The following is a 25033-nucleotide window of genomic DNA, read 5'->3' on the forward strand; positions in this document are numbered from 1 at the left end:
ATGAATTAATGCACTTTATTTAGACAGACGGATAGACAGACTGTAATATTCTTTAGAATCGGGTTCATGCTGAAAATATGAAGATAGGGACCATAAGGATAAATCTGAAACGCATACATAATTATCTTGTTAGCGTATTTATCGTTATTTTGCACAATGTCTCGCAGTAAAGGCTCGTCTTACAAAACCGCTACTGTCTCTTTAAGACGTTACCATGGTGAAGCTTTGCGCTTGTTGCTAATGCGTCATCAGTCTGCGTGTAACCGAAAAATAGAGCTGATATCGCGCTTTATCTGCACAATTATTAAACTGAGGGTTTCATTAAAGGTAAGTTTCTTCAGGAGCTCGTTTTCATTGTATTTATTACCGTTTATGTTCACACAGATTAATATGGCGCTTGATCATTCTGAATCGAGCATTATGTGAATCAGCAGGTGTTTACTAACGGCAAGAGTGATCAAATAATAAGTGAAAATGCAATATATGCACATTATATAAATTGAGCCTGCTTGCTAGAAGCTGATATAAATAAATACATGCTTATTTTGTGGTAGTTACCTGTTGACCTGCTGATCATTAGATAAGAGCATTAATAGATTATTAAGAGCGTTCAGGTCTGAATATAAAATAACTAATATATAATAAATATAACTTAATCTAAATAATAAGATAGAAATGTAGGCTATATATTTTGTTTTAAACAAAATATATTAATTATAAACTCTTTACTTATACAAACTGCATTATGACCCTTCCAAAAAATAAGTTTAATTCAATGTAATTTTATGAAGTAGGCCTATACGAAGTAAAGCTATGAAGTAAAGTTCAAGTATATATTTAAGTATACTTTATGTAGTAAGTATACTAATATGTACTTGTAGTGTACTTGTAAGTATACTTTTCAATACTACTTAGGACTAAACTGGCCCACTTTCTAGTGTATAAAAGTATACTATTAAGTATATTTTAAGTGTAGCATTAGTAAACTGAGTACACAACTAGTTTACAACTACGTTTTTCATTTGTACTGCAACTATACTACATGTGAACTTAGGTATACTGATAGTTTACTAGTCAATATTAATACTTGTAGCACATTTTTTAGTTTATGAAAGAATACTTTGAAGTATAGGCTATTCTCAGTAAACTACTAGTTTAGTAGGCTAGTTTTATACTGCAAGTATACTTGTAAGTTTTCTTTAAGTGAACTTAACATCATACTTATAGTTTACTATTTATATATTATCTTTGTACTTTAAGTATACTACGATGTTCCTGTTTAGGTAATGATTTTTATTCTTGAAATTAAGTAAATTCATACACTTCCAGGTCCGGTGGACTACACAAAAATTCACATACTCGGAATTAGGAACATATCGTCTCGGTTACTAACGTAACCTCGGTTCTCTCTAGAAGAGGGAAGGAGTGTTGCGTAAGCTAGCTTACGCTACGGGAAAATCCCATTTCTCGAGAATACTGAAGCCAAAAATTATCCTTAATTTTGTATTAATTTAAAACGCATTTGCTGCAGAGAGCAGACCTAGGCGAGGCAGCTTGCGCGCCTATTGGTCGCTCTGCAGCAACTGCTGCAACCTATCGAGAGGCTGCTTGTGACGTAAGCACCAATGAGGCGCCCTCAGTCGCCACGGCCCGCCAGAATGGGCGTGGCTTATGCCTTTATAAGCCAGGTCCTGATAGGATGCTCTTTGGTTTTTCATCAACTGAAGCGAAACCAGATCATAGCACAAGCACGGCAGGGTTACGCAACACTCGTTCCCTCTTCTAGAGAGAACCGAGGTTACGTTAGTAACCGAGATGTTCTCTTACGAGAGTACTCTTGTGTTGCGTTACGCTACGGGAACCCAATGTAAAACTCTGTGCGTGCTAAGAATCGTCCACAACATTGTCCCAAGGGCATGTGCCTGGGGCACACATGATAGGTGGGTAATATCAATGCCGACGAGGAGTGGGCCTAATGAGAATAACAGAAGGCAGAATAGTTGCCTTATGAACGAATAGGTGCTTAACACAATATAACAGTCAGGATGGACCTCAGTCAGCCTGAACTGTAGAATAAAATGGGTGCTTAACACAGTGTAACCGTCAGGATAGACCTCAGTCAGCCTGAACTGTAGAATAAAATAGGTGCTTAGCACAGAATAACAGTCAGGATAGATCTTAGTCAGCCTGAACTGTAGAATAAAATAGGTGCTTAGCACAGAATAAGAGTCAGGATAGATCTTAGTCAGCCTGCACTGTAGAATGACAACTGGACTGAGCACAGTCCACTCTGTACAAGAATGCTAAGCATAATACGCAGTCTGGTCGGAGCTGAGTCGAGCAGAGCTGCAGATATTTCGTTTAGACTGATAACAGTCTAGCATGTAGGGCAGGAACTTCTAGGTTGTAAAACCTTACAAATGTAGACGGAGAGGCCCAGCCTGCCGCCATACAAATATCATGAAGTGAGACCCCACTGGACCAGGCCCATGAAGAGGCCATGCCTCTGGTGGAATGGGCTCTAACGCCCAAAGGGCAACGAAGGCCTTTGGACGTATAAGCCAACGCGATAGCATCAACTATCCACCTAGAAAGGCTTAGTTTCGAGGCAGCTAGCCCTTCAGCGCGGCCACCGAAAGAAACAAAGAGCTGTTCTGACTGTCTGAAGGCAGCAGAACGTTCAACGTAAATTCTCAGCGCACTGACCGGGCAAAGAAGATTCACGTCATTTTCGCTGTCAGACCCAGGGAGAGCTGACAGGGAAATAACTTGTGCTCTGAAAGGGGTGGAAAGCACCTTGGGGACATAGCCATGGTTCGGTTTGAGGATGACTTTGGAGTCATTAGGCCCAAACTCAAGGCACGTGGCGCTCACAGAGAGCGCATGCAAGTCACCCCCCCGCTTGACCGAGGCGAGAGCCATCAGGAAAACGGTTTTAAGTGAGAGATACCGTAGATCCACAGACTGTAGTGGTTCGAACGGGTTACCTTTCATGGCCTCCAGGACCGTGGAAAGGTCCCATACAGGAACCAAAGGGGGTCGAGGAGGGTTCAGCCTCCTTGCCCCTTTAAGGAAGCGGATAATAAGGTCGTTCCTACCCAGTGACTGACCATGCGTTGTTTTTATAAACGCAGCTATGGCTGAAACGTACACTCTGAGCGTGGAAGGGGACCTGCCCTCGTCCAAAAGCTCTTGTAGGAAGGAGAGAATCTCCGTCACCCCACAGCATTGTGGATCCAAGTTTCGAGCCGAGCACCAGCCGGAGAACACTGACCATTTGGAAGCATAGAGCCGTATAGTAGAGGGCGCTCTAGCCTGCGTAATCGTGTTTAATACTCCCACTGGGAGGTCAACGGGTATCCGTTGATAGCCCATACATGCAGGGCCCAAAGCTCGGGGCGTGGATGCCAAATCGCGCCCTTGGCCTGAGAGAGGAGATCCTTCCTCACCGGAATCGGCCATTGGGCTGTGCTCATTAACTGCATCAGCTCCAGGAACCAAACTTGGTTCTCGACCGCTTTCATCTCCAGACAGTTTATGTGTAAGCACTTCTCTTGGCCTGACCACCGGCCAAAAGTCGGCCTGCCCTCGTAGAGGGCGCCCCAACCTGAGTTGGAGGCATCTGTCGAGACTACTTTCAGTTTCGAGACCGCTCCCAGATCCACGCCTGACTGATACCAGTCGGTCGCCTTCCAGGGCTCCAGAGCTGTAACACAGTTCTGGGTTACCTTGTGGCGTGCATGACCGGAGGCCCATGCCCGACGTGGGACGCGCGTCTTCAGCCAGTGCTGAAGTGGGCGCATGTGAAGCAAGCCCTGAAGAGATTTTCTGGCTGGGAGACAGCGAACTCTTGGTCCAATTGACTTTGAGACCCAAGCCTTCTAGATGGCTGAGTAGTAAGGCCTTGTGCGTTATCAGTTCCGCCTCTGACTGCGCTAGAATTAGCCAGTCGTCCAAATAGTTCAGTACTCGCATACCCCGTTGTCTCAGGGGAGCGAGCGCCGCGTCCATGCACTTCGTAAATGTACGGGGTGCTAAAGACAGGCCGAACGGAAGGACGGTGTACTGATAGGCCTGGCCCTCGAAGGCGAATCTCAAGAAAGGCCTGTGACGGGGCGCTATTTGTATCTTAAAATAAGCATCCTTCAGATCCACTGAAATAAACCAGTCCCTCGGGCGAATTTGCGTGAGGATTTGTCTGGTAGTGAGCATTCTGAACGATCTCTTCATAAGGGCTTTGTTCAAACGCCTGAGATCCAGGATGGGTCTGGGACCGCCATCCTTTTTGGGTACTAGGAAGTACCGGCTATAGAAGCCCGACTCGCTCTGTGTCAGAGGGACGGTTTCTATGGCCCCTTTTTTCAGCAGTTTCGCTATCTCAGCGCGAAGTAGATGGGCTACTTCGCCTTTCACCGTAGTTTCAACCCTGGCTCGAAAGCGTGGAGGTCTGCGAGTGAACTGCAGCGAATAGCCTCGCTTTATAATGTTCAACACCCATTCTGACACGCCCGGGATCATTTCCCATGCTTTTGCACGTATGGCTAGGGCCTAAGGGTAGAATGGTATCTGGGCTCTGGTCGCTGTGTGTCAGGGACCCAGAGACACGATCAGTTTGATACATTGACACTGTGCTTACAGCGCTTATATGGGGCGGCGCGCTGAGAATAGCGGCCGGCCGATTCACACATAACACTCTTGTCACGAGGACCGGGAAGTGTTTTATTGAAGGGAGCCCTATATGTGTATGTGACACAGGGCGTGCAGTGTTTACTAGTAAGCGTGAGTGCTGAGAAGGCACACTTACACTTAAAACACAATTGGTGTTTGTTGATGGGAGCCCTAAGTGAGTGTGTGTCACTGAACGGGCAGTGTTTATGAGTAGGGGTGAGCACTGAAGCACATTTCCTACATTTGAAACACACGCGGCCTGAGACGATTTTATTGATGTGGGCCCTGAATGAATGAGTGTCACTGAACGGGCCGTGCTTATGTGTAGGGGTGAGCACTGGGAAGTGGGCACAATTCCTACATCTATAACACTTTCGGCGTGAGCCGGACCAACAGACATAATGCTCTTTTTGAGATTTATCTGGGTTTCCATGAAAACGGCGTTTGAGTACAGGCGAGCGGGTTGTGTAACAGGCTCGTTGGCTGTAAAATACACTCTTTCAGTCACCTTTGTTGTGGGAACTGCGAGAGCGAAGCGTGCTGCTTTCGATGGCAGTCCGGCCGCAGCGGGACTCGACCATCGTCGTCTTCTCAAGGTGGTCAGGAAGACTTGGGAGGCTCGGGATTCAGCGCAATCTTAGGCCTGGGTCCCTGAGCGCTGATGCGAGTCCCAGGGCTGACGGCGCTGTGAAGCTGGCGGCGGAGGCGGCGGCGGTGCTGTGTTCCGGCCGGGCGGCTGCTTTTTGGAGCGGCCTGTCGCGGAACTTGAGCACCTGGGGATGAAGTGTCGCATGGCCTGCGACGTCTTCTGCACCTCTGTGTAGCGCTCAGCAAACCCTTTAACAGACGGGCCGAAGAGACCCGAAGGAGACACAGACACATCGAGGAAGGTGGCTCTGTCAGAATCTTTCATGTCAGAAAGTGTGAGCCACAAGTGTCTTTCGGTGACGGTGAGAGACGCCATGTTCCTTCCAATGGCCTGTGCAGTGGACTTGGTGGCTCGTAGAGCTAAGTCCGTGGCGCTTCTAAGATCCGTGAAGTTTTCAGGATCCGGGCCCGCCTCATCCATAGAGCGGAGAAGGTTGGCTTGATAAACTTGAAGCACGGCCATGGAATGAAGTGCTGAGGCGGCCTGACCGGCGGCGGCATAGGCGCGACCGATGAGGGCCGAAGTAGTCCGGCAGGCTTTCGAAGCAAAGCAGGTTTGGACTGCCACCCCGCGGACGGCGGCCAAAGGTGCGTCGCCACCGCTTCCTCGACGGGAGGAATGGACTGGTAGCCTTTGTCTTTTGCGCCGTCGACAGTCGAGAGCGTCGAAGAGACAGAGGTACGCAGCCTCGCTGAAAATGGCGCCTTCCAACACTTAGACAGCTCCTCGTGCAGCTCGGGCAGGAAAGGAGCGGGCCTTGAATGAGGCGTCGGGCGGCGTCCGGGGAGGAAGCAGCCGTCAAGCCTGTTGGGCGCGGGCTCTTCGGGCAGCGACCAATCGAGGCCGAGGTCCTCCACGGCCTTGGTAAGGAGGCGGAGAAGTTCGGAGTCGACGCAGGACCGTACTCCACTGGACTCTTGCAGCAAAGGGGCGGGGTCCGGAATAGAGCCCGGCCACTCTTCGCTCCCCAAGGCGAGAAGAGAGCAGCTGTCCTCTTCTGCGTTGTCTCCCTCAAACTCGTCAGGCATGGTGGGAGCGGTGGCGGGAGCCGGGCGGTGGCGGGAGCCGGGCGGTGGCAGGAGCCGGGCGCTGGCCATCCGTGAGCGAGGTGGGAGACTCAATCAGCGATGCACGCGGGGATTCCACCGGCGTGCCTTCATGAAGAGAATCACCTTCCGGGGGTCTTCCGCTTCTTACGGCGCGGCCCAGACGAGAGGAGTGGGGTCCACGTCAAACACGGCCAGTCGAGCCCGCAGGGTCGACATAGTCATCGTGTCGCATTCCGGGCAGCCGCCCTGGGAAAGCGCGTGTTCAGCGTGGTTTCTGCCCAGGCAGGAAGCGCACAGGATGTGGCAGTCCCCGTCGCTGAGCTGGGCTCTACACGAGCCGCACTTGGAGGAACGAGGCATTTGAATCAATGCCTCGGCTCTTTTAGTGGATAACGTGTGTGTCGCGGCAGCGAACACACACGGAAGCAAGTGAAGGATATAGGCGCCGGATGGCGCAACAGGAGCGGCGGCTGAAGGCGGCAAGAAGACAGCCGGCTTCCTCAGTCACTTGTTCTGGGATGCAGATGCTCGTCCCGCTACAGGGCCTTTTTCGACTGCGCAGGCTTCTCTCCGGAGATCCAGCGATGTAAACACTTCGCTGAAGAAATGAAAAATCAAAGAGCATGAGTGAACATTAGTTTTTTAACTTAAATTTTTTTTATTCGTTTTTAATAATTTTTTAACATTAGTTAATGCACTGTGAACTAACATGAACAAACAATGAACTTGCTGTATTTTTTGTTAATGTTAGTTAATTAATAAATACTGTAACAAATTGTTGGTTGGTTGGTTGGCTCATTGTTAGTTCATGTTAGTTAATACATTTACAAATGTTAACTAATGAACCTTATTGTAAAGTGTTACCAAATTAAGTGTTATCAAATAAACTTCTTAATTGTAAGGGGAAACAAGTTTGTTGTGAAGTTTTATTTGTTGGCATGAACTAGATGAATAAGTCTTGTCATGAATCCCCTGTAGCGGCAGTATGTGTGAAGGACCGTCTGCGATCTCTGGTCCCATTCCTCCAGACCCCACACTGTTTCCTGATTATTACAAGCGCCCGTCCTCTGGTAAGCCTGAACCTGTGATGTTCACTCATAGACTGTAAAAAAATATGGATGTAGTGTCCGTGAAGTCACCCGTATGATGGCTATCGCCATCTGGCATCGCGTCACTCCCGGATAAAATGGGCAAAGAGGCGGATTATCTGAGGTGACGTGACGCTAACAGACAGCAGACAAACGGCTAGTAGTGACATCAGCGGCAATCCACCTGTCAATCAAGTGGCCACACCCTTAATTATGCAGAAGTTTTAGGCTTAATATAATTTAAACTGATGAGTTGTAAAAAAAATTCACCCCCCTCACAGTTTTCATGAAGGGCAAAATTAGCTATATAGACTAAACCACTTTTTGTACCAGGCTGTAAACATGTTTTTTTCTGCTGTAAAGTTGGACATTTTAACATGGGATTGACTCTCTTTTGCAGCCTGTCTCTAGTGGCCAGTCGATGAACTGCAGTTTAAGTCACTTCAGTGTTGGATTCAGGAGAGAGACAGGAAGGTTGCCGCTTGTGTTCACTCTGTTCTTCATGTGTGATGCTTCATCTGATCTCTCTGTTGTGTTGGTGAAGCTCGTGGTCGGCTGGAGGGCAACGATCGGAGCGGCTCGTCTCCTCTTCTGAAGGGCCCGTTGGCCCCGGACCCCACGCTCCACCCCGGCTGCTACAGCGCCCGCTCCAGCCCTCGACCCCGCATCGGTGCCAGCGCTGCTCACATCCTAGAGAGAGGGCAGAGGGGGGTTGTGGGAAACCTACTGAGACTGGAGGGAGTGGCGCTGAACCCCAGTCCAGCCAAACCTAGTGAGATCAGAACACAGTTACTGTCATCTGGGGCTGGTTTCACAAAGCTATTTTAGACCGGTCTATAGTGTTAGACAAGTCTAAAATGTGCTCATAGACTAGTCTAATGCAATTTAGACTGTTTCACAAAAATAAAGACTGACTTAATTTAGACCAAAAAAATTAGACACCTTACCCCCAGGCTAACTTAGGTCTAAGACTCTGTGTTACCTTGGCAACCAGCAGTAACAATCAGTTACATTACAAACAGCCAAAAGAAAAGGGAAAATGGCTCATAATTTAAACATTTCTTCTTGTTACTACATTCTCCACTAAATTTCCCAAGTAAAATGTCCTTGTAACTGTTATACTCCTCCAACAAACACATATTTTCCGCTGGGGTAAACTGCACTGAGCGGTTGAACGCGCTTACTCGATCCGCCATGTTTTTTGTTTTGAAAAGTGTCTTATTTTACCCAGAATGCATTGCAGTGTAGTCCTACTTAAGATAGTCAGAGTCTTAAGTGCTTTGTGCAACGGTCTGATTTAGATGTCTATCTGAAGACTGACTATCTACTATATCTAAGCCATAGTCAAAGTCTATCTTTGTGAAACCGGCCCCTGGAAAGTTCATGAGTTTTTGCTGCCTCCATATGGGCAGAACCCTAAAATTGAGTTAATGTTGAATTTCTAGACAGCTAATGATTTATTATACACTTCAATTCAAAAGTTTGGCTTCAGTAAGAGTCTCTTTTGCTCACGAGGGCTGCATTTATTAGATCAAAAATACAGTTAAAAAAAGTGAACAACCTTTCAATTTAAAAGAACTGTTAAAATGTAATTTATTCCTGTGATCACATCATTACTCCAGTCTTCAGTGTCACATGATTCTTCAGAAATCTTTCTAATATGATGATTTGATGATCAAGAAACATTTATGATTATATCAATGTTGAAAACAGTTCATGTTTTTCTGGAAACCGTGATACATTTTATTTGATGAATAGAAAGTTCAAAAGAACAGCATTTATTTGAAATAGAATCTTTTGTAACATTATAAATGTTTTACTGTCACTTTTGATCAATTTAACGCATTTTTTTTATTGTACACTGGTGTATGTTGCTCATTCTTTTAGTCTGCCTCCTCCTCTTCTTAGTTATCTCCATCTCCTCCACGTTCTTCTCTGACAGAGCCTGTCATACGGGACTTCGGTAAAGAAAATGTGCGCAAGCTGCGTGAAGTCCAGAAGCGGTTTCGAGAGCTGGAGGTGCAGAGGGAACATGCCAAACCGATGCCGGTTAAAGCACTCTGGATCTCTCCGAAATACCAGGACGTCCCGTCCAGGGTAATGGCCCAGTTACAGGTGAGGGAGTTCGTTTCCACTTTCTTCCTCTGGTAATGTCAAAGTGCAATATAAGTGAGTTACTTTCCATTGAGTTTCATTAGTAGTTTTATATTAGACAGTTAAAGGGTTAGTTCACCCAAAAATGAAAATTCTGTCAGTAATTACTCACCCTCATGTTGTTCCACCCCCGTAAGACCTTCGTTCATCTTCGGAACACAAATTAAGATATTTTTGATTAAATCTGAGAGCTGGATCACTCCTCCATAGGCTTCTAAGGCATTATAACTTGCTGGCCCAGAAAATGCATTAAAGACATCGTTAATATAGTCCAAGTGACTACAGTGGCTCAATCTTAAGTTTATAAAGCGACGAGAATACTTTTTGTGCGCAAAAAAACAAAACAAAAATAACAACTTTATTCCACTATTCATTTCCTTCTCTCTGGGCCTCGAGTTTTTTCACGTAGTAAAACAGTGCAGCGCTTGTGAGCCTACGTGTGACGTACAACACAGAAGCGCTGCGCTAAAACACTACGTGAAAAAACTCACACTGTGTGTGTGTGTGTGTGTAGGAGACGAGCCCCTCGAAGAAAGCCGAGTTTCAGAAGTTCCTGAAGGCTCATTCTCAGTGTGGCGCTGGAGGTCGACCTTCACTTCGTCGCTCAGAGAGCGGACCGTCAGTATCACACACCGATCCTGCAGGAGACGCCGACTCTGAAGTGTGTAATATAACACTTTATATACGTCACCCTGGATCACGTCACCAGTCACGAGTCGCACGGGGATATCTGTGGCAATAGCCAACAATACATTGTATGGGTCAAAATTATCGATTTTTCTTTTATGGCAAAAATCATTAGAATATTAAGTAAAGATCATGTTCCATGAAGATATTTAGTAAATTTCCTACCGTAAATAAATAAAACATTTATTTTTGTGAGTGAATGCTGCACAATCGCCAACATAAATGGACAACTTTAAAGGAGATTTTCTCAATGTTTTGATTTTTTTACACCCTCAGATTCCAGATTTTCATAATAGTTGTATCTCAGCCAAATATTGTCCTATCATAACAAACCATACATCAATGGAAAGCTTATTTATGATGTATAAATCCTTGTGACTGGTTTTGTGGTCCAGGGTCACATATAATACACATATTATTCCAACACTGAAGTACTCACTCAGATCCTGATTCAACTCAGACATAGAACACATGTCTGTATTACATGAGTAGCTTCTCTCTCATTGTGTGTGTTTACGTGTGTGTGTGTGTGTGTGTGTGTGTGTAGATGCACGTGAGAGGACACACGGTGGACTTTGTGAGTCATAACGCTCGTGCTGCGAGTAAGACGACCCTGAGGAGATCTCAGTCCGAACAGAACCTCAGAGACAGAACTCCACCCAGCGCCATGAAGGGGAAAGTGCCAGAATAGTGAGTCGCTGATTTACACTACCATTCAAAACTTTGAGGTCAGTACGTTTGTTTTTCCTGCTCACCAAAGCTGCATTTATTTGATCAAAAATACTGTAAAAACAGTAATAATGTGAAATATTATTGCGATATAAAACAAGTTTTTATGTGAATATGTTAAAATGTAATTTATTCATGTGATCAAAGTTGAATTTTCAGCATCATTACTCCAGTCTTAAGTGTCACATGATCCTTCAGAAATCACTCTAATAAGATGATTTGATGATCAAGAAACATTTATGATTATTATCAATGTTCAGAACAGTTCATATTTTCCTGGAAACCGTGATGCATTTTATTTTTCATGATTCTTTGATGAATAGAACGTTTAAAAGAACAGCATTTATTTGAAATAGAATCTTTTGTAACATTATAAATGTTTTACTGTCACTTTCTGATCAATTTCATGTGTCGTTGCAGAATAAAAATATAAATTCCTAAACTCTTGAACATTAGCATATAATCTTGGAGATTGATTGTGATTTCTCATTATTCTCAGAGGAGGCTCTCATTACTGTAATAAAGTGTTGAGAATATTGTTTGTTTAATAAAATCAGTATAAATGAACGGCTGTACATTTTCTCAATGCAAAGTAGAATTTGTACCGTTTTACACATATTTTGACGGCTTTATATGCACTGTACGCACTGTACTTACTGTTTAGTTTGGGGTTAAACTTTGACCTTCTCTCATTTTGTCTGTTAGTCTGGAGCAGAGGAAGATGCAGTGGAAAAAAGAGGAGGAGGAGAAGAGGAGAAACACTCCTGATCCCTCCATTCCTGCCGGACACACTCAGATGTGTGAGAGAGAGAGACAGGAGACGCTGCAGTCACTCAAAGAAAGTACGTCTCCATCAACACTGTCCCTTTACATCTATCGTTTCTAATTATTTATGATTTGTGTGTGTGTGTGTGTGTGTGTGTGTGGTGTGTGTGTGTGTGTCTGTGTGTCTGTGTGCGCGTGCGCGTGTGCGTGTGTGTGTCCGTGTGTGTGTGTCTGTGTGTCTGTGTGTGCATGTGTGTGTGTGTGTGCATGTGTGTGTCCGTGTGTGTGTGTCTGTGTGTGCATGTGCGTGTGCGTGTGCGTGTGTGTATGTGTAGCTCACAGGTCTCTGGTCAGTGATCTGCAGTCTCTCTCGATGAAAGCCGACACTCTGGGTCTCCGCTCTCGGCGCGCTGGACTCGATCAGCGACTCTCAGAAGTCGAGGAGGCCATTAAAATCTTCTCACGCGATAAAGTCTACGTGAAAGTGGACTCTTAAACACAACACTCGTGTCCGGCTGTTTCTTCTATATTTATGTATTTATTAGTTTGTAGTAGTTCTTCAGTGTCCTCCTGAGTTTTAATGCATGACGTTCATTTGTGACTAAATATTACGCATATTAGTGTAAGAAATCATTGATTTTTTTTCTTTGCTATCATATTATTCGATTAGATTAAAAAGTCATTGTTATTAAATAAAAAGTTACAATTATGACATAAAAAGTTAAAATCATGAGAATACAGTCCAAATTATGAGATTAAAAAATCTAAATTATGACATACAAATGATCTCATAATTTTGACTTTTATTGCATTATTATGAATAAGTATATCATAATTTTGACTTTAATTTCATAATTTTGACTTTATATCATAACAATGAGTTCATATAACATAATTTTGACTTTTTATCTCATAATTATGACTAATATGATTTTTAATCTCATAATTTAGATTTTGTCTTTCATAATTATGAGCTAATTTATCAAATTTTTGACTTTTTAATCTAATTGTACTTTTATTTCATAATTATGAGTCAATATATCATAATTTTTTACTTTATCTCATAATTATGGCTCATAATTTAAAAAAAATGTATCTCATAATTTTGATTATATCTCATAATTATGATCCATTATATCATCATTTTGACTTTTTAATCTCATAATTTTGACTGTATCTCATAATTACAATTTAGTATGTCATAATTTTGACCTTTTATGTAATAATTGACATTTAATGTCATCATTTTCATTTGCATGATTCATTGATAGTATTCTGTGGATTTGTTTGACAGTTCAGAATTGTTTGTAAATGAGGGAATTATACTTTTAGACTGTAATTAAAGTGTTTCCGCTGCCATGTACAGTAACAGTTGTTGAATGTGCTACTATGACAACAAAGGTGCTGACCTTTAAATTAATGCTGTATTAGCAAATCTTTATGTTCAATAATTTTGATGTTTCATTGAAATTAATTTTATTTCATTATGACAGTGGTGCTTGTTTTGACTGTAATATCACATCACAACCACAAAAACTCAGTTCATAGCGACTATCTTTGTAGATCAGATTAATAAATACACCGTTTGATTTATAATTAACATGTTTTATAAAGTGGCCCAAAATATGTTTGCATCAAACTTCTGAATGTCATTGCATTATTACACTACATAAAAGTAAAAACAATGAATGCTTATTGTCATTTAATAAACTGGTGTTGCAGTTATTTTATTTTTTATTTTTTGTGGGTGTATGAAATCAATTCACATATATATATTTTTGATAATTTAAAACCTTATTTTGGTCATATATTTAGCTTGAAACGTGTTCTCATGCTATCTTTCTTAATCATCAGAATCAGAAAGAGCTTTATTGCCAAGTGTGCTTGCATCCACAAGGATTTTTTCTTGGTACTGAAGCTTCCAGTGCACATATACAAATACAACAAGAAACATAGTAATACAAATTCTAAGAATAAAATATATATATATATAAAAAAAAAAATTGTATAAAAGTAAAAAAGGGGTCACAGTTGGGTTTAGTCCGAATAAACATTTACAGATTATGAACATATTTACAGTATTTTGAGTAGTATGAACAATATAAATATCACCCGAGTTAGAGAATATTACAATAGACAGTGGGAGTCTAGTGCATGTTACAGATTATGAACATATTTACAGTATTTTGAGTAGAATGAATAATATAAATATAAATATTCATAATATAATAATAATAATCATAAATTCAGATGAAAAAAAGTAAATTTTGAGGCTAGTGGGCGTGCCAGGTTTATAAATATTAAAAGAGGCCTCTAATTGGGCGAAGAAGGTGTAGCGGGAGGGGCGTCTTTAAGCCACGCCCCCCCCCCCATCTTGCGTGGCTACAGTGCTAATGCTAAGGCTTTGTCCTGTAGTGTTGAACACTTGCTCGGCTGTCGTCTTGAAAGTGAAAACAAACACATATATTCATACATATTATAAATCACTCTCAGCTATGAGCAAACGAAAAGCGCCACAAGAATCTCTGAACGAAGGGATCACAGATTTCCTCACAGGTGAGTTTTGTTGTGACAGCTCATGTTAGCATGTGGCTAAGCTAACTGGACCTTTAAACGTTGAATGAATGGAAATAGATCGGTTTTGTTGACATAAAGTCCGTTTAAAACAAGAAATCTCACTTTAATGGGATATTAGAGCTGGATTTACACCTGAGTGGAAATTAAAACATCAATGATCGATGATTTAATACATGCTATCAAAGGTAAAGTTTCAAGAATAATGCTCCACTAAAAAGAACAAAGTGTTTATATTAACTTTTTTTTAAATTATTATTTTATTTTGTTCATATCTCGTTTTCTCGCCAGCCATCATCTGATTCTCCTGATTGTTGTGTTTGTTTATTAGATAATGTCTAATGTGAAATATCGTTTTATAGCAAGATTTTGCAGCTAATTCACTGAGATTTATGTAAACTCTTAATGGTCTTTCTCTTTCAGAGTTAGCCAATTATGAGAGAAATGTCAACAGAGCCATCCATAAATACAATGCTTACAGGTAAGATAGTTTTTATCTAATGTGTCTAGCAATGTAAGATATAATATCATAACTAGACATATGTCACATGTAACCTATATTTATCCCCTGTCTGGTGTTTTGTGTTCAGAAAAGCAGCGTCTGTGATCTCCAAATATCCACAGAAGATCAAAAATGGAACAGAAGCAAAGAAACTGGTAAAGACTCTGTTTTTACTAGCATTAGTGTCCTGACTCCTGAAAAGTGATTAACACATATTTGATTGGATGAAAATTTGCTTTTTTTCCTCTCAGGATGGAGTTGGTGCAAAGATAGCAGAGAAAATTGATGAGTTTTTGACAACAGGAAAACTGCGTAAGCTGGAAAAGGTATTGGAGAAGTGCATGTTTTTATAGATGATTTAATATTTGGGTCTGTTTAAGAAACAAATCACTGTCACACAGAGAGTTTTGCTATCTGAGTATGTATATATATATATGGGTCTGTATAGGTTGTGACAAGCTCTTGTTCTGTAGATTCGTAATGACGACACAAGCTCCTCCATCAACTTCTTAACCAGAGTGACTGGAATCGGGTATGATTTGAATGATTTGAAGTGTTCAGTCAGTAATGATGACATTAGTGTTGTGTAATCACACTCATTCTCTCTGTTTTAGTCCCGCTGCGGCCAGGAAGTTTTTTGACGAGGGCGTCAGGAACTTGGAAGGTTTGTCTGTGGTTATTTGCAGAACGGTGTTCATTTAACGTCACATGCTTGTTTTAATTCTCATCTGATGTTTTAGATCTGAAGAAGATCGAACACAAACTCAACCACCATCAGCAGATCGGCTTAAAGTAAGTCTCGATTTTAATCTTATAGAAAATATGATCATAATATATGTTAATAATATATTTTTGACTTTTTATCTCATAATTATGACTTCATGTAATAATTAGGATTTTTTTATATCATAATTTTGACTGTTTATTTCATAATTATGAGCTAATATATCATAATTTGACTTTAATCTCAGAATTTTGACTTTGTACTTAATTATGAGCTAATATATCATAATTTTGACTTATCTCATACTTGACTGTAATAATTATCTCATAATTTTGACTGTTTATTTTATAATTATGACTGAAAGATGAATGTTATAAATGTGAACTATATTATTATTATTATTACGAAATAATTTTTTTATTTCAATCAAATTATTTATTTTATTCCTTTTTATTTTAATCAATTTTAAATGTATTGTAATCACTTTATTAAATTTTCTATTCGATTTGTGAATTATATGTATTTCTCCTGAATGTATTCTGTTCTTTATTGATGGCATCTTCATCTCTTAAAGGTACTTTGATGAATTCGAGAAGAGAATCCCTCGTGCAGAAATGCAACAAATGGAGGTTGGAGTTTCTTCTTGATGAGTCTCACAGATGCACATGTGTAGAGTCTCACTGTACTGATGTTGTTAACTGATGTTTGCAGACTCTGATACTCAAAGAACTGGATCTGGTGGACCCCGAGTACATCGGCACGATCTGTGGCAGCTACAGGAGAGGTGATCATCCTTCTCATCCAGATATTTGACATCAGTTATCATCTGAATGTGCCATAACTGTGTTTGTGAATGTTCAGGAGCCGAGTCGAGTGGTGATATTGATATTCTGCTGACCCATCCGGACTTCACCTCTCAGTCTGAGAAACAGGTACACGGACCGGTTTGAACACTTTAGGAACATTTAAAGGGGTGGTTGAATATGATTTCACATTTCACAAGCTGTTGTAGCTCCGCCCCCTGTGCCGGGAGCAGCAGCTCATTTGCATTTAAAGGAACGGACACAAAACGGTGTGTTTTTGCTCTCCCTCAAAAAGTGACAACTTTAACATGCTATATAAAAATATCTGTGGGGTATTTTGAGCTGAAACTTCACACACACACTCTGGGGACATCAGAGATTTATTTCACATCTTGTGAAAATGGCATTATAGGACCACTTTAATGCATGAAGGGTTTTTCCTCTCGTAACTCCTGCTGGGATTCTGTCTTTCAGCCGAAACTTCTTCATGCTGTCGTGGAGCATCTGGAGTCCATCGGCTTCATCACCGACACGCTGTCTAAAGGAGACACTAAGTTCATGGTGAGTGTCTGTCTGCCTCAGTGTGTGTGTCTCTGAAATAATAAATGAATGATAAATAATGTGTGTTATTTCCTCAGGGTGTGTGTCAGCTGCAGAGAGAAGACGAGGATGAGGAAGAATGTTTTCACCGCCGTATTGACATCAGGTTCATACTGAGTATTTGCTTATTTCTGTATTGGTGTGATTGTTAGACCCAGTTCACTCTGTTTTCCAGTGTTTAGTATCATTGATATACTATTATACTAGGTTTTTATCAGTGTTTTTAATTAGTTGTTATTTTTATATTTTCATTTTATTTATAGTTAATGTTTTAGCAATTCTGTTTAAATGTCTAAATACGTTTTATTAATTAGTTTTAGTTATTTTAATACTTCAAGTTAAAATAAACAAAAATGAGAAAAGTTGCTTTAAAATGTTTTCATTTTATTTCAGTTAATGTTTATTTTTATTTGTGTCTTGTCGTCTTTTTAACAGATGTTTTATGGGACGTCGTGATTTTGCTAATTATTTTATAAATATTTTGCATGCAGTTTAATTCAAAGACTTCATGGAATATAAAAAATTGACATTATGTACAATTAACATTTTTATTTGATTGTTTTTTTGACGTTTCAGCATAATTACAGGTTCTTAAAAACAATTGATAGTAAAAAAGCTTAATTATTTTGAATGAAACATCATTACTAAATAGACCAACAATGTAAAATAGACTGAATTTTGAACTAAATTTAAATTATACAAATGACTAATGTAATATCTCATATTACAACACTAAATTCTATAATGCTCAATCTTTCCTGGCATCTGTAGAGAAAAACCGTCCAGTTTTATCATAGAATGTCACTACTGTGGCAGATATCTGAGTTTTTCCTCATGTCTTTCTCTCTCTGGTTCTCCAGGCTCATTCCTAAAGATCAGTATTTCTGCGGAGTGCTGTACTTCACCGGCAGTGACATATTCAACAAGAACATGAGGACTCACGCGCTGGAGAAGGGCTTCACGCTCAACGAGTACACCATCCGGCCACTGGGCGTCACTGGTGAGAGAAACACACACACTCTCATTTTTATTCAGTTTAACTTGAAGTATTAAAATATCTCAAACTAATTAATAAAACATATTAGACATATTTATTTAAAAAAACACAACAGAATCACAAAATTTTTAACTATAAATAAAATAAAACGCTCAGCCCTGAACACCACTCCAAAGCAATATTGGAGATAGTGTGGGTTTAGTGTGCATTAAGGGCACTGCACTTTGCCATTTTTAGGACATGGGACAGTCTTGCACACTTACTTCAAGTGGCCAAGAACACAAGTGTGGGTATTTGGACAAGGCATGTCTGTCCATCCAAAAGTCTAGTTTACTTGCTGCAGCTTTACTTTGTTCATCTGGTGACTGACTCGTTCTATCCTATGATGGAGATTATATCTGTTGTACCTGAAGTCACATGACCTCTGTTTCACACAGGTGTGGCTGGAGAGCCTCTGCTGGTGGACAGTGAGAAGGACATCTTTGACTACATCCAGTGGAAATACAAGGAACCAAAGGAACGCAGCGAGTGAAACCATGAGAGACAAAACTGCAAAGTGTGTGTGTGTGTGTGTGTGTGTGTGTGTGTGTGTGTGTGTGTGTGTGTGTGTGTGTGTGTGTGTGTGTGTGTGTGTGTGTGTGTGTGTGTGTGTGCGTGTGCGTGTGCGTGTGCGTGTGCGTGTGCGTGTGCGTGTGCGTGTGCGTGTGCGTGTGTGTGAGATGTTCAACTATTCTACTAGTGTATTTTAATAGTAGAAGAGATATTTTAGGGAAAGGTGTGTGTGTGTGTGTGTGTGCGTGTGTTTAAAGTTTGAAGGTCAGAAATCTGCTACTTCACAGTAGTCGATGGTGCTTTTTTTTTAATGTATATTGTTTTAAATCCAGGTCAGAAATGAGTTTGAGTGAACTGAGAAATGACATTAATGCTGTGACAATAGCTATTAGATTGTCATCCTCTCAAAAACATGTCTTTATTTCAACATGCTTGACACTGGTATGAAAGAAAGAAAGCGAACTGAAAATATATGAATGATGATTGTCTGTGTTATTTAAAGTCGGAAAACCATCCATTGTGGATCCATTTTTATCAGGATAATAGTCTGCCATATCATGACACGAAAGATTGTGAGGAAATTTGGGTTTTGCATTAAAATTCCCACACATCAGTTCAGGTCTGTTTTCTGATTTCTGATTTCTTTCCAAAATGAATACATCTGAATAATCAAGTGTTCTTATAAGATGATATGCAGGATGTTTTGCTGAGAATACAGTGAACAGAATTATCTCAAAGTTTTTAATCGCAGACACTGATCGGGCTCATACCTGACGTGTATGTGGTCCTGTCATTCAAGCTTTTGTGATGCAGTAACAATAACCAGTTTGTATTTCTGGTACATCTTCTAGTGCAATGAGTTACAGTTCATGAATAGTCATGAATAGTTTGTCAGTGAGCAGGTTTGAAAAAATGTCATGTTATTGGTATAATAAACCCACATAAGTGAGCAGAGACATCTAGGCAAGTATCTTACTCTTACCTGACACTGATATTAAAATGGACAGTTTCTGCAATTTGGTCTATTTATTAATTTTAGAATAAAAATGTTACCATGAAATGAAAGCAAACGGTAGCTTTAGGTAGGTCAAAAAACACACGAGGCAAAGTGTCAGTACACATACTTGGAGCCAAATATTTAAAATTCCCTTTACCTCCTAAAGTTAAAGAAGTTCATTTTAAAATTGTAAATGGGATATATCTACTGAGTGAATATTATATCCATTGAGTGAATATTATATCTTTTCAGCGCTCCAGTGAAGTTCACTTAATTTATTGGAATTTAGTTTCAATATTACTTTAGCTCTGCGCTTAATCTGACTCCAATTTCAAATGATAATCAAATTTAGATTGTGTTTCTGATTAGAAAATAGTTATAAATATTGATTATGAATTCATTTAGATCTTTGATTATTCGGAGTATCCCATACTTTCAATTATTCATTCATTAAGGGACCCGATGCCGCACAGAGTCACACGCCCCGGGTTTACGTGGACTTCACGGACACAGCCTCGCCAGTCTGATCTTGGTCAGAGGGTGCAACAGTAGTAGCCTAGAAATCTAGACGCACCCTAGCGGCAGCAACATTTATTTTTAAAGGGGTCATACGTATAATGACATTTTTGTACAAGCTAATATGATTCTTTAGGGTCTAAATTAAAAGTTTGTAATATACTTTAATTAAACATTCTCATTAGTATTGTAAGAAAACACTCATTTTACCTGGTCAAAAACAGCTCTGTTTTCAGCACGCCGTTTAAGTGCATGTGTCTTTAAATGATAATGAGCTTTGCTGACCCCGCCCCTCTGTTCTGTGCATACACCGTTTGTAATAATAACACAATAACCATAACGCGTTGTTCATTATAAATGTGGGATTATGAATTATATTGAGAACGTTGTACATAGAAAACATGCCGTAATGTACCTGAGTGTAAACAGCCGCATTCATCGTGAAGCGTGCAGCAGGCGATTTGCAAAGATTAATATAAATATTAATATAAAGGTTAATAAAACGTTACACTCACTTCTTCTTCTGGAGGTGCAGCAGGAACACCAATAGTTGGTACCGATCCTTTTTTCAGGAGCAGCTTCTTAGCAAAACCAGCTTTACTGACCCTCGTTTATAAAGCAGTCTGGTGTGTGAAATGATTCGTGCAAACATGAAAGCATTGACGTTGATCGTGGGGAATATTCCCTTCGAAAACAAACTCAGCCACTGCGTCTTCAGCGGTTCGGATTTAGGAACATCAAAATGATGCTGTGTTCCTTATTACACCCAAGAACAGAAACCACAATCGCTTAGAAGCCATTCTGCTCCAGCGTATCAACAATGCGGACTATGATTGACAGCTCACTCATAGGGAGGGCGGGTCTGTGTTGAAACGCTGCTGTCAATCAACAATCGTGGGAGGGGCGTCGATTTTGGGACGTCACAAGATGGAACGGCTTGATTTGAGACGGGGGGAAACATATAAGGAGAAAAAAAACACTGGATGGATTTTTATCATTTTATGATGGTTGACTACAGGCACTGCCAACACACATTTCAGTACAATCAACTTGTAAAAGTGCATGTACCATTATATGACCCCTTTAACATCTTGATGTAGGTCTGGCTTGTCAGGCTAAGGGTGCAGCAGGGTTTGCTAATACCTCTTAAGTCGGTTGCCTACTGCTCACTCATACAAAAAAAGTGTAGTTTATTTAGCAACTTCCGTACAACTTGCCAAGTCAGTGATAGACAGAAATCAAAAGGTCTTCAGATGACGTGTCACTGCTCCGTTCATATGTGCCTTTAGTTTGACCTATCCTGGACACAGAGCTGCGGGAGCGCCAGCCTCCTCATAGTCTACTAAAATAATGATTTCAGAAAACTTCAGAATAAATCAAGATGTAACATTTATTTGTAAGGTAAAAATGTATCATGCCAATTAAATGATTAAAAGCCAATCCAGAAATAATAAATACATGACATCATTTACTCAAAGATGACTCTAAAAGTAAGCAATGCATTCCTGACAGAGACACACAGTGGTGTGTGAGTGTTCTCCAACAGGAAAATGGGGATGTTCCTGGTTAAAGGGTCCCCAAGACTACTCTGTCACCTAGCCTTCAAAACCCAGACCAGAACAAAAGGGTTATACAAATATTGTTTTGAGTTGTTTTGGGTCAATTCATGTTCCCCTGGGGGTAACACCTGGTTTCGGGAGATATCTTGAAGAGACATCACCCAGAGAGGAGAACAGGATTCTCCTAAGTTCTCAATCTTTCTCATTAAACCAATGACTGCAATGAAATTAAGACCATTTTACCAATCGCACTGAGACACTTAAAATGATACCAAACATGAAAAGGAAAAACAATAGATTCACAAGATTCATCATATGTGATATATAGACATTCATACATGTTATTCATATATATAGACATACATTAGTGAACTTTTGGTGACTTGACTCGTGAGAAGAGGAAGGGGGGATGCAGAGATAAGGATGAAGAAAAGTTTGGACAAGACAATGTCCTGTGCTCCGTCTTTGCTATCTTCTGTCCAGGGTGCGTTTTATGGCTTTATTGCAGGGTGAGTTTGGTCTTAGCAGGAAAATCAGTTCTTACACGACTTAGATTTGGATTTTTGACTCCAATAAATGTTTATTTTGTGATGATATTGAAACCACGGAGCATCTGTTTTTTCACTGTATGTATGTGGAGGCCTTATGGTCTGATATTTATGACTGGCTTTACCCAAAGATACCTCACCTCGAAGACTTCCCTGCAAAGGACTTCATCTATGGACTTATAATGAACAATAACAAAGATAACTTCCTGGCTTAACAATATCCTCATGCTTGGAAAATTTGAAAGTGAAACCAATGTTCTGTGCATTTCATGGTGAATTTGTTTCTTATACAAAAGCCCTAAAAGTGCTAAAAAAGAAATATGCCATTAGTCTTTTTTCCATCATAGAAGAATATGATTTAAAAGAAAAACCTTAGCCCCTTCATTTAATTACATTTTTATTTTTAAATTTGATTATTTGTGTTTCTTTTCATGCACTTGTTCTATATGTTCTAATGTAAAGATTTACTAATATTGCCATATTGTTTGTACATGAATACATTTTCAAAAAAAAAAAAAAAGGGAAAAAAAGATTAGTCTGTGCAAAGGATTATGGGAAAGGAGTCCGTGAACGTGTGGTCAATGCCCGGGTGTTATCAAAGTTATCCTATAAATCAGTGCAGATTTCTCAGCAGAAAGACACGAGAAGCATGAGCTGAAGGAGGACGTTTGTACAATTATACTAAAAGACTTTTACTTGATAAAAGACTCTAAACTATCAAACAGAGACAGAAGGCATATGGTACATTGTATGAGCATGTTTATCAGCAAAGTTTTGATCATTTAGAGGCCTATCAAATATGATGCAGAGTTAATATTCAATATCATTTTTATTTATTTAAAAAAAAAACAATGTATTATTTTATTTACTATAAGGATATGGAACCCTGTAGGATTTCGACTTAAAAAGCAAATATGTCCACTTGTCCACAGTGAATGAAAGTACAGACTGATGCAATGCAATCATGCCAGCACAACTAAAACACATGACCCTGAGTTTCTTACACACTCCAGCACTGTATCATGTGTTTGTACTGTCGTTGTTGCTTAGCCAGACTTGAAGAGGTGTTGAGAGAGAAGCAGACATTTATAGGTTTAATATGTTTTTGGAAACTGTGATACAAATGTGCAGGGTTCTTTGAAGAATTGAAAGTGGAAAAGGACAGCTTTAATTAGAAATATAATCTTTTGTCACATTATAAATGTCTTTACTGTCACTTTTGATAAATTTAATGCATCTTTGCTGAATTAAACTATTAACTTCCTTAATAGTAAGGAAAATCATTTCCGGGTAAAATCATTTTATGTGGCAATTATATGATGATTGACACTTCAGACGTGTTTGACCAAAACTATAATGTAAATGTGTAACTGACTTCACCTGTTCTACATTACAACACCACCACAACTCACTTGACAACATTTGCAACATTAAACTGAATTGCAAACCTAATGACTTTGTGGAAGAAATTGTATCTTTAAGATGTGTGTGACCATCATATGACAGTAAAAGAGCACACACAAACCTTATTATATTGGAATGGTAAAGCGTGTTGGTACATGACAGGAGGGCCTCTCAAGGATGAAATATGATGAACAAGTCTAAGAATGTTCCACGTATGGTTGATAAACCATGGATATTTGGGAGATTTGTTACCTTGACACATGATTTGTTTAGAAACACTTCTTAAGAAGAGCTTTTTTACTATTGAAGAGGGTGGATTCTGGAGGTCAATTCTCCAGTCCAGAAGAATAGCGGGAGAAATGTTGAAATGTGATTGAGGAGATGTTTATTCTTAACCAAGGTTTGAAATGATTTATTTTAATATTTAAATGTAGAAAAAAAACCCTGAGGTGAACAGTTATTGGCAGTCTATGAAACGTCTCGGTTATGTATGGTAACCCTCATTCCCCGAGGAAGGGAACAGAGATGTACCTCATAACTGACTAAATGGGGATCGCTTGCAAGCCTATCTTACTTCGAGTGAAACTAAAGGAGCCAATGCACATTGCCATAATTAATTGCACCAGCCCGCAGCTCTACACATATCTGTCAGCGAGGCACCTTGAGCCAGCGCACAGGAGGAAGCAACACTACTAGTTGAGTGTGCTCGCAACTCAAACGGGCAAGGCACGCCTTGGGTTTCGTAAGCCAAGGCGATGGCATCCACTATCCAGTGGGCCATCCTCTGCTTGGAGACAGCCTTTCCCTTCTGCTGGCCTCCGTGACAGACAAAGAGCTGATCTGAGGTCCTGAAGCTTTGCGTTCTGTCCAGGTACAACCGCAAAGAGCGGACGGGACAGAGAAACGCCAGGGCTGGGTCTGCCTCCTCCGAAGGCAGCGCTTGCAGGGTCACTACCTGATCCCTGAAGGGAGAGCTAGGAACCTAAGGCACGTATCCAGGCCGGGGTCTCAGGACAACTTGAGAGTTGGCCGGCCCGAATTCTAGACACGATTCAGAGAGCTGGTGGGTATTGTTTTGCAATCATTTGCGTGATTGTAACTGAGAGAGCTCTTTCTATCTGTACCTGGAGCTAAAATACAACTAAACAAGCATAATTTCTTCTTCATTTTTGACACCATATTTCATTTTTGACACGATACGGGACATCTGATTACCACAGCACTTGCTTACATCAGTTAATAGTTCATAAACTATTGCTTCAACTGATCTCTAACTTCAGTAGACACAGAAATAAACCGATCAACTGCACATACCTCTGCCATGAACTTACTGTGGTCAAAAGCTGATGACTTAACACACACTTTCACACAGAAATTACATGTTCTGACAATAAATGTGGCACAGCCAATTTTTCTTATGCACACCCAGATACTCTTTTCTGAAGAACTCTGTCATTATTTTTGGAAT

The 25033-nt window shown here is 40.4% G+C and overlaps 2 protein-coding genes across 7 annotated transcripts in view; both read left to right on the forward strand.

Annotated features, from left to right (window-relative positions):
• Positions 1 to 223: 223 nt before the first annotated feature.
• enkd1 (enkurin domain containing 1) lies at positions 224 to 12447 on the forward strand. Its single transcript, XM_082188919.1, has 8 exons — positions 224 to 327; positions 7345 to 7436; positions 7999 to 8226; positions 9397 to 9569; positions 10123 to 10269; positions 10843 to 10985; positions 11730 to 11866; positions 12125 to 12447. The coding sequence occupies exons 2-8, from the start codon at positions 7352 to 7354 to the stop codon at positions 12283 to 12285; spliced, it is 1074 nt and encodes a 357-aa protein (XP_082045045.1). The 5' UTR covers positions 224 to 327; positions 7345 to 7351; the 3' UTR covers positions 12286 to 12447.
• Positions 12448 to 14146: 1699 nt separating this feature from the next.
• polb (polymerase (DNA directed), beta) overlaps positions 14147 to 25033 on the forward strand; it is a 95758-nt gene continuing 84871 nt past the window's right edge. For all 6 annotated transcript variants that reach the window (XR_014211349.1, XR_014211350.1, XR_014211351.1 and 3 more), the window contains exons 1-14: positions 14147 to 14345; positions 14787 to 14844; positions 14954 to 15020; positions 15117 to 15191; positions 15339 to 15397; positions 15480 to 15529; positions 15606 to 15657; positions 16164 to 16218; positions 16301 to 16373; positions 16451 to 16521; positions 16867 to 16953; positions 17031 to 17098; positions 17853 to 17992; positions 18427 to 18545. Coding sequence is in view for 1 of the 6 variants with exons in the window: in XM_082188915.1 (XP_082045041.1) it covers positions 14183 to 14345; positions 14787 to 14844; positions 14954 to 15020; positions 15117 to 15191; positions 15339 to 15397; positions 15480 to 15529; positions 15606 to 15657; positions 16164 to 16218; positions 16301 to 16373; positions 16451 to 16521; positions 16867 to 16953; positions 17031 to 17098; positions 17853 to 17992; positions 18427 to 18521 (1113 nt within the window). In the remaining 5 variants the exon portion in view is untranslated. The remainder of the gene's footprint in view (positions 14346 to 14786; positions 14845 to 14953; positions 15021 to 15116; positions 15192 to 15338; positions 15398 to 15479; positions 15530 to 15605; positions 15658 to 16163; positions 16219 to 16300; positions 16374 to 16450; positions 16522 to 16866; positions 16954 to 17030; positions 17099 to 17852; positions 17993 to 18426; positions 18546 to 25033) is intronic.

This window comes from Leuciscus leuciscus, assembly GCF_965113295.1.
Source record: "Leuciscus leuciscus genome assembly, chromosome: 13".
Lineage (NCBI taxonomy): Eukaryota > Metazoa > Chordata > Actinopteri > Cypriniformes > Leuciscidae > Leuciscus > Leuciscus leuciscus.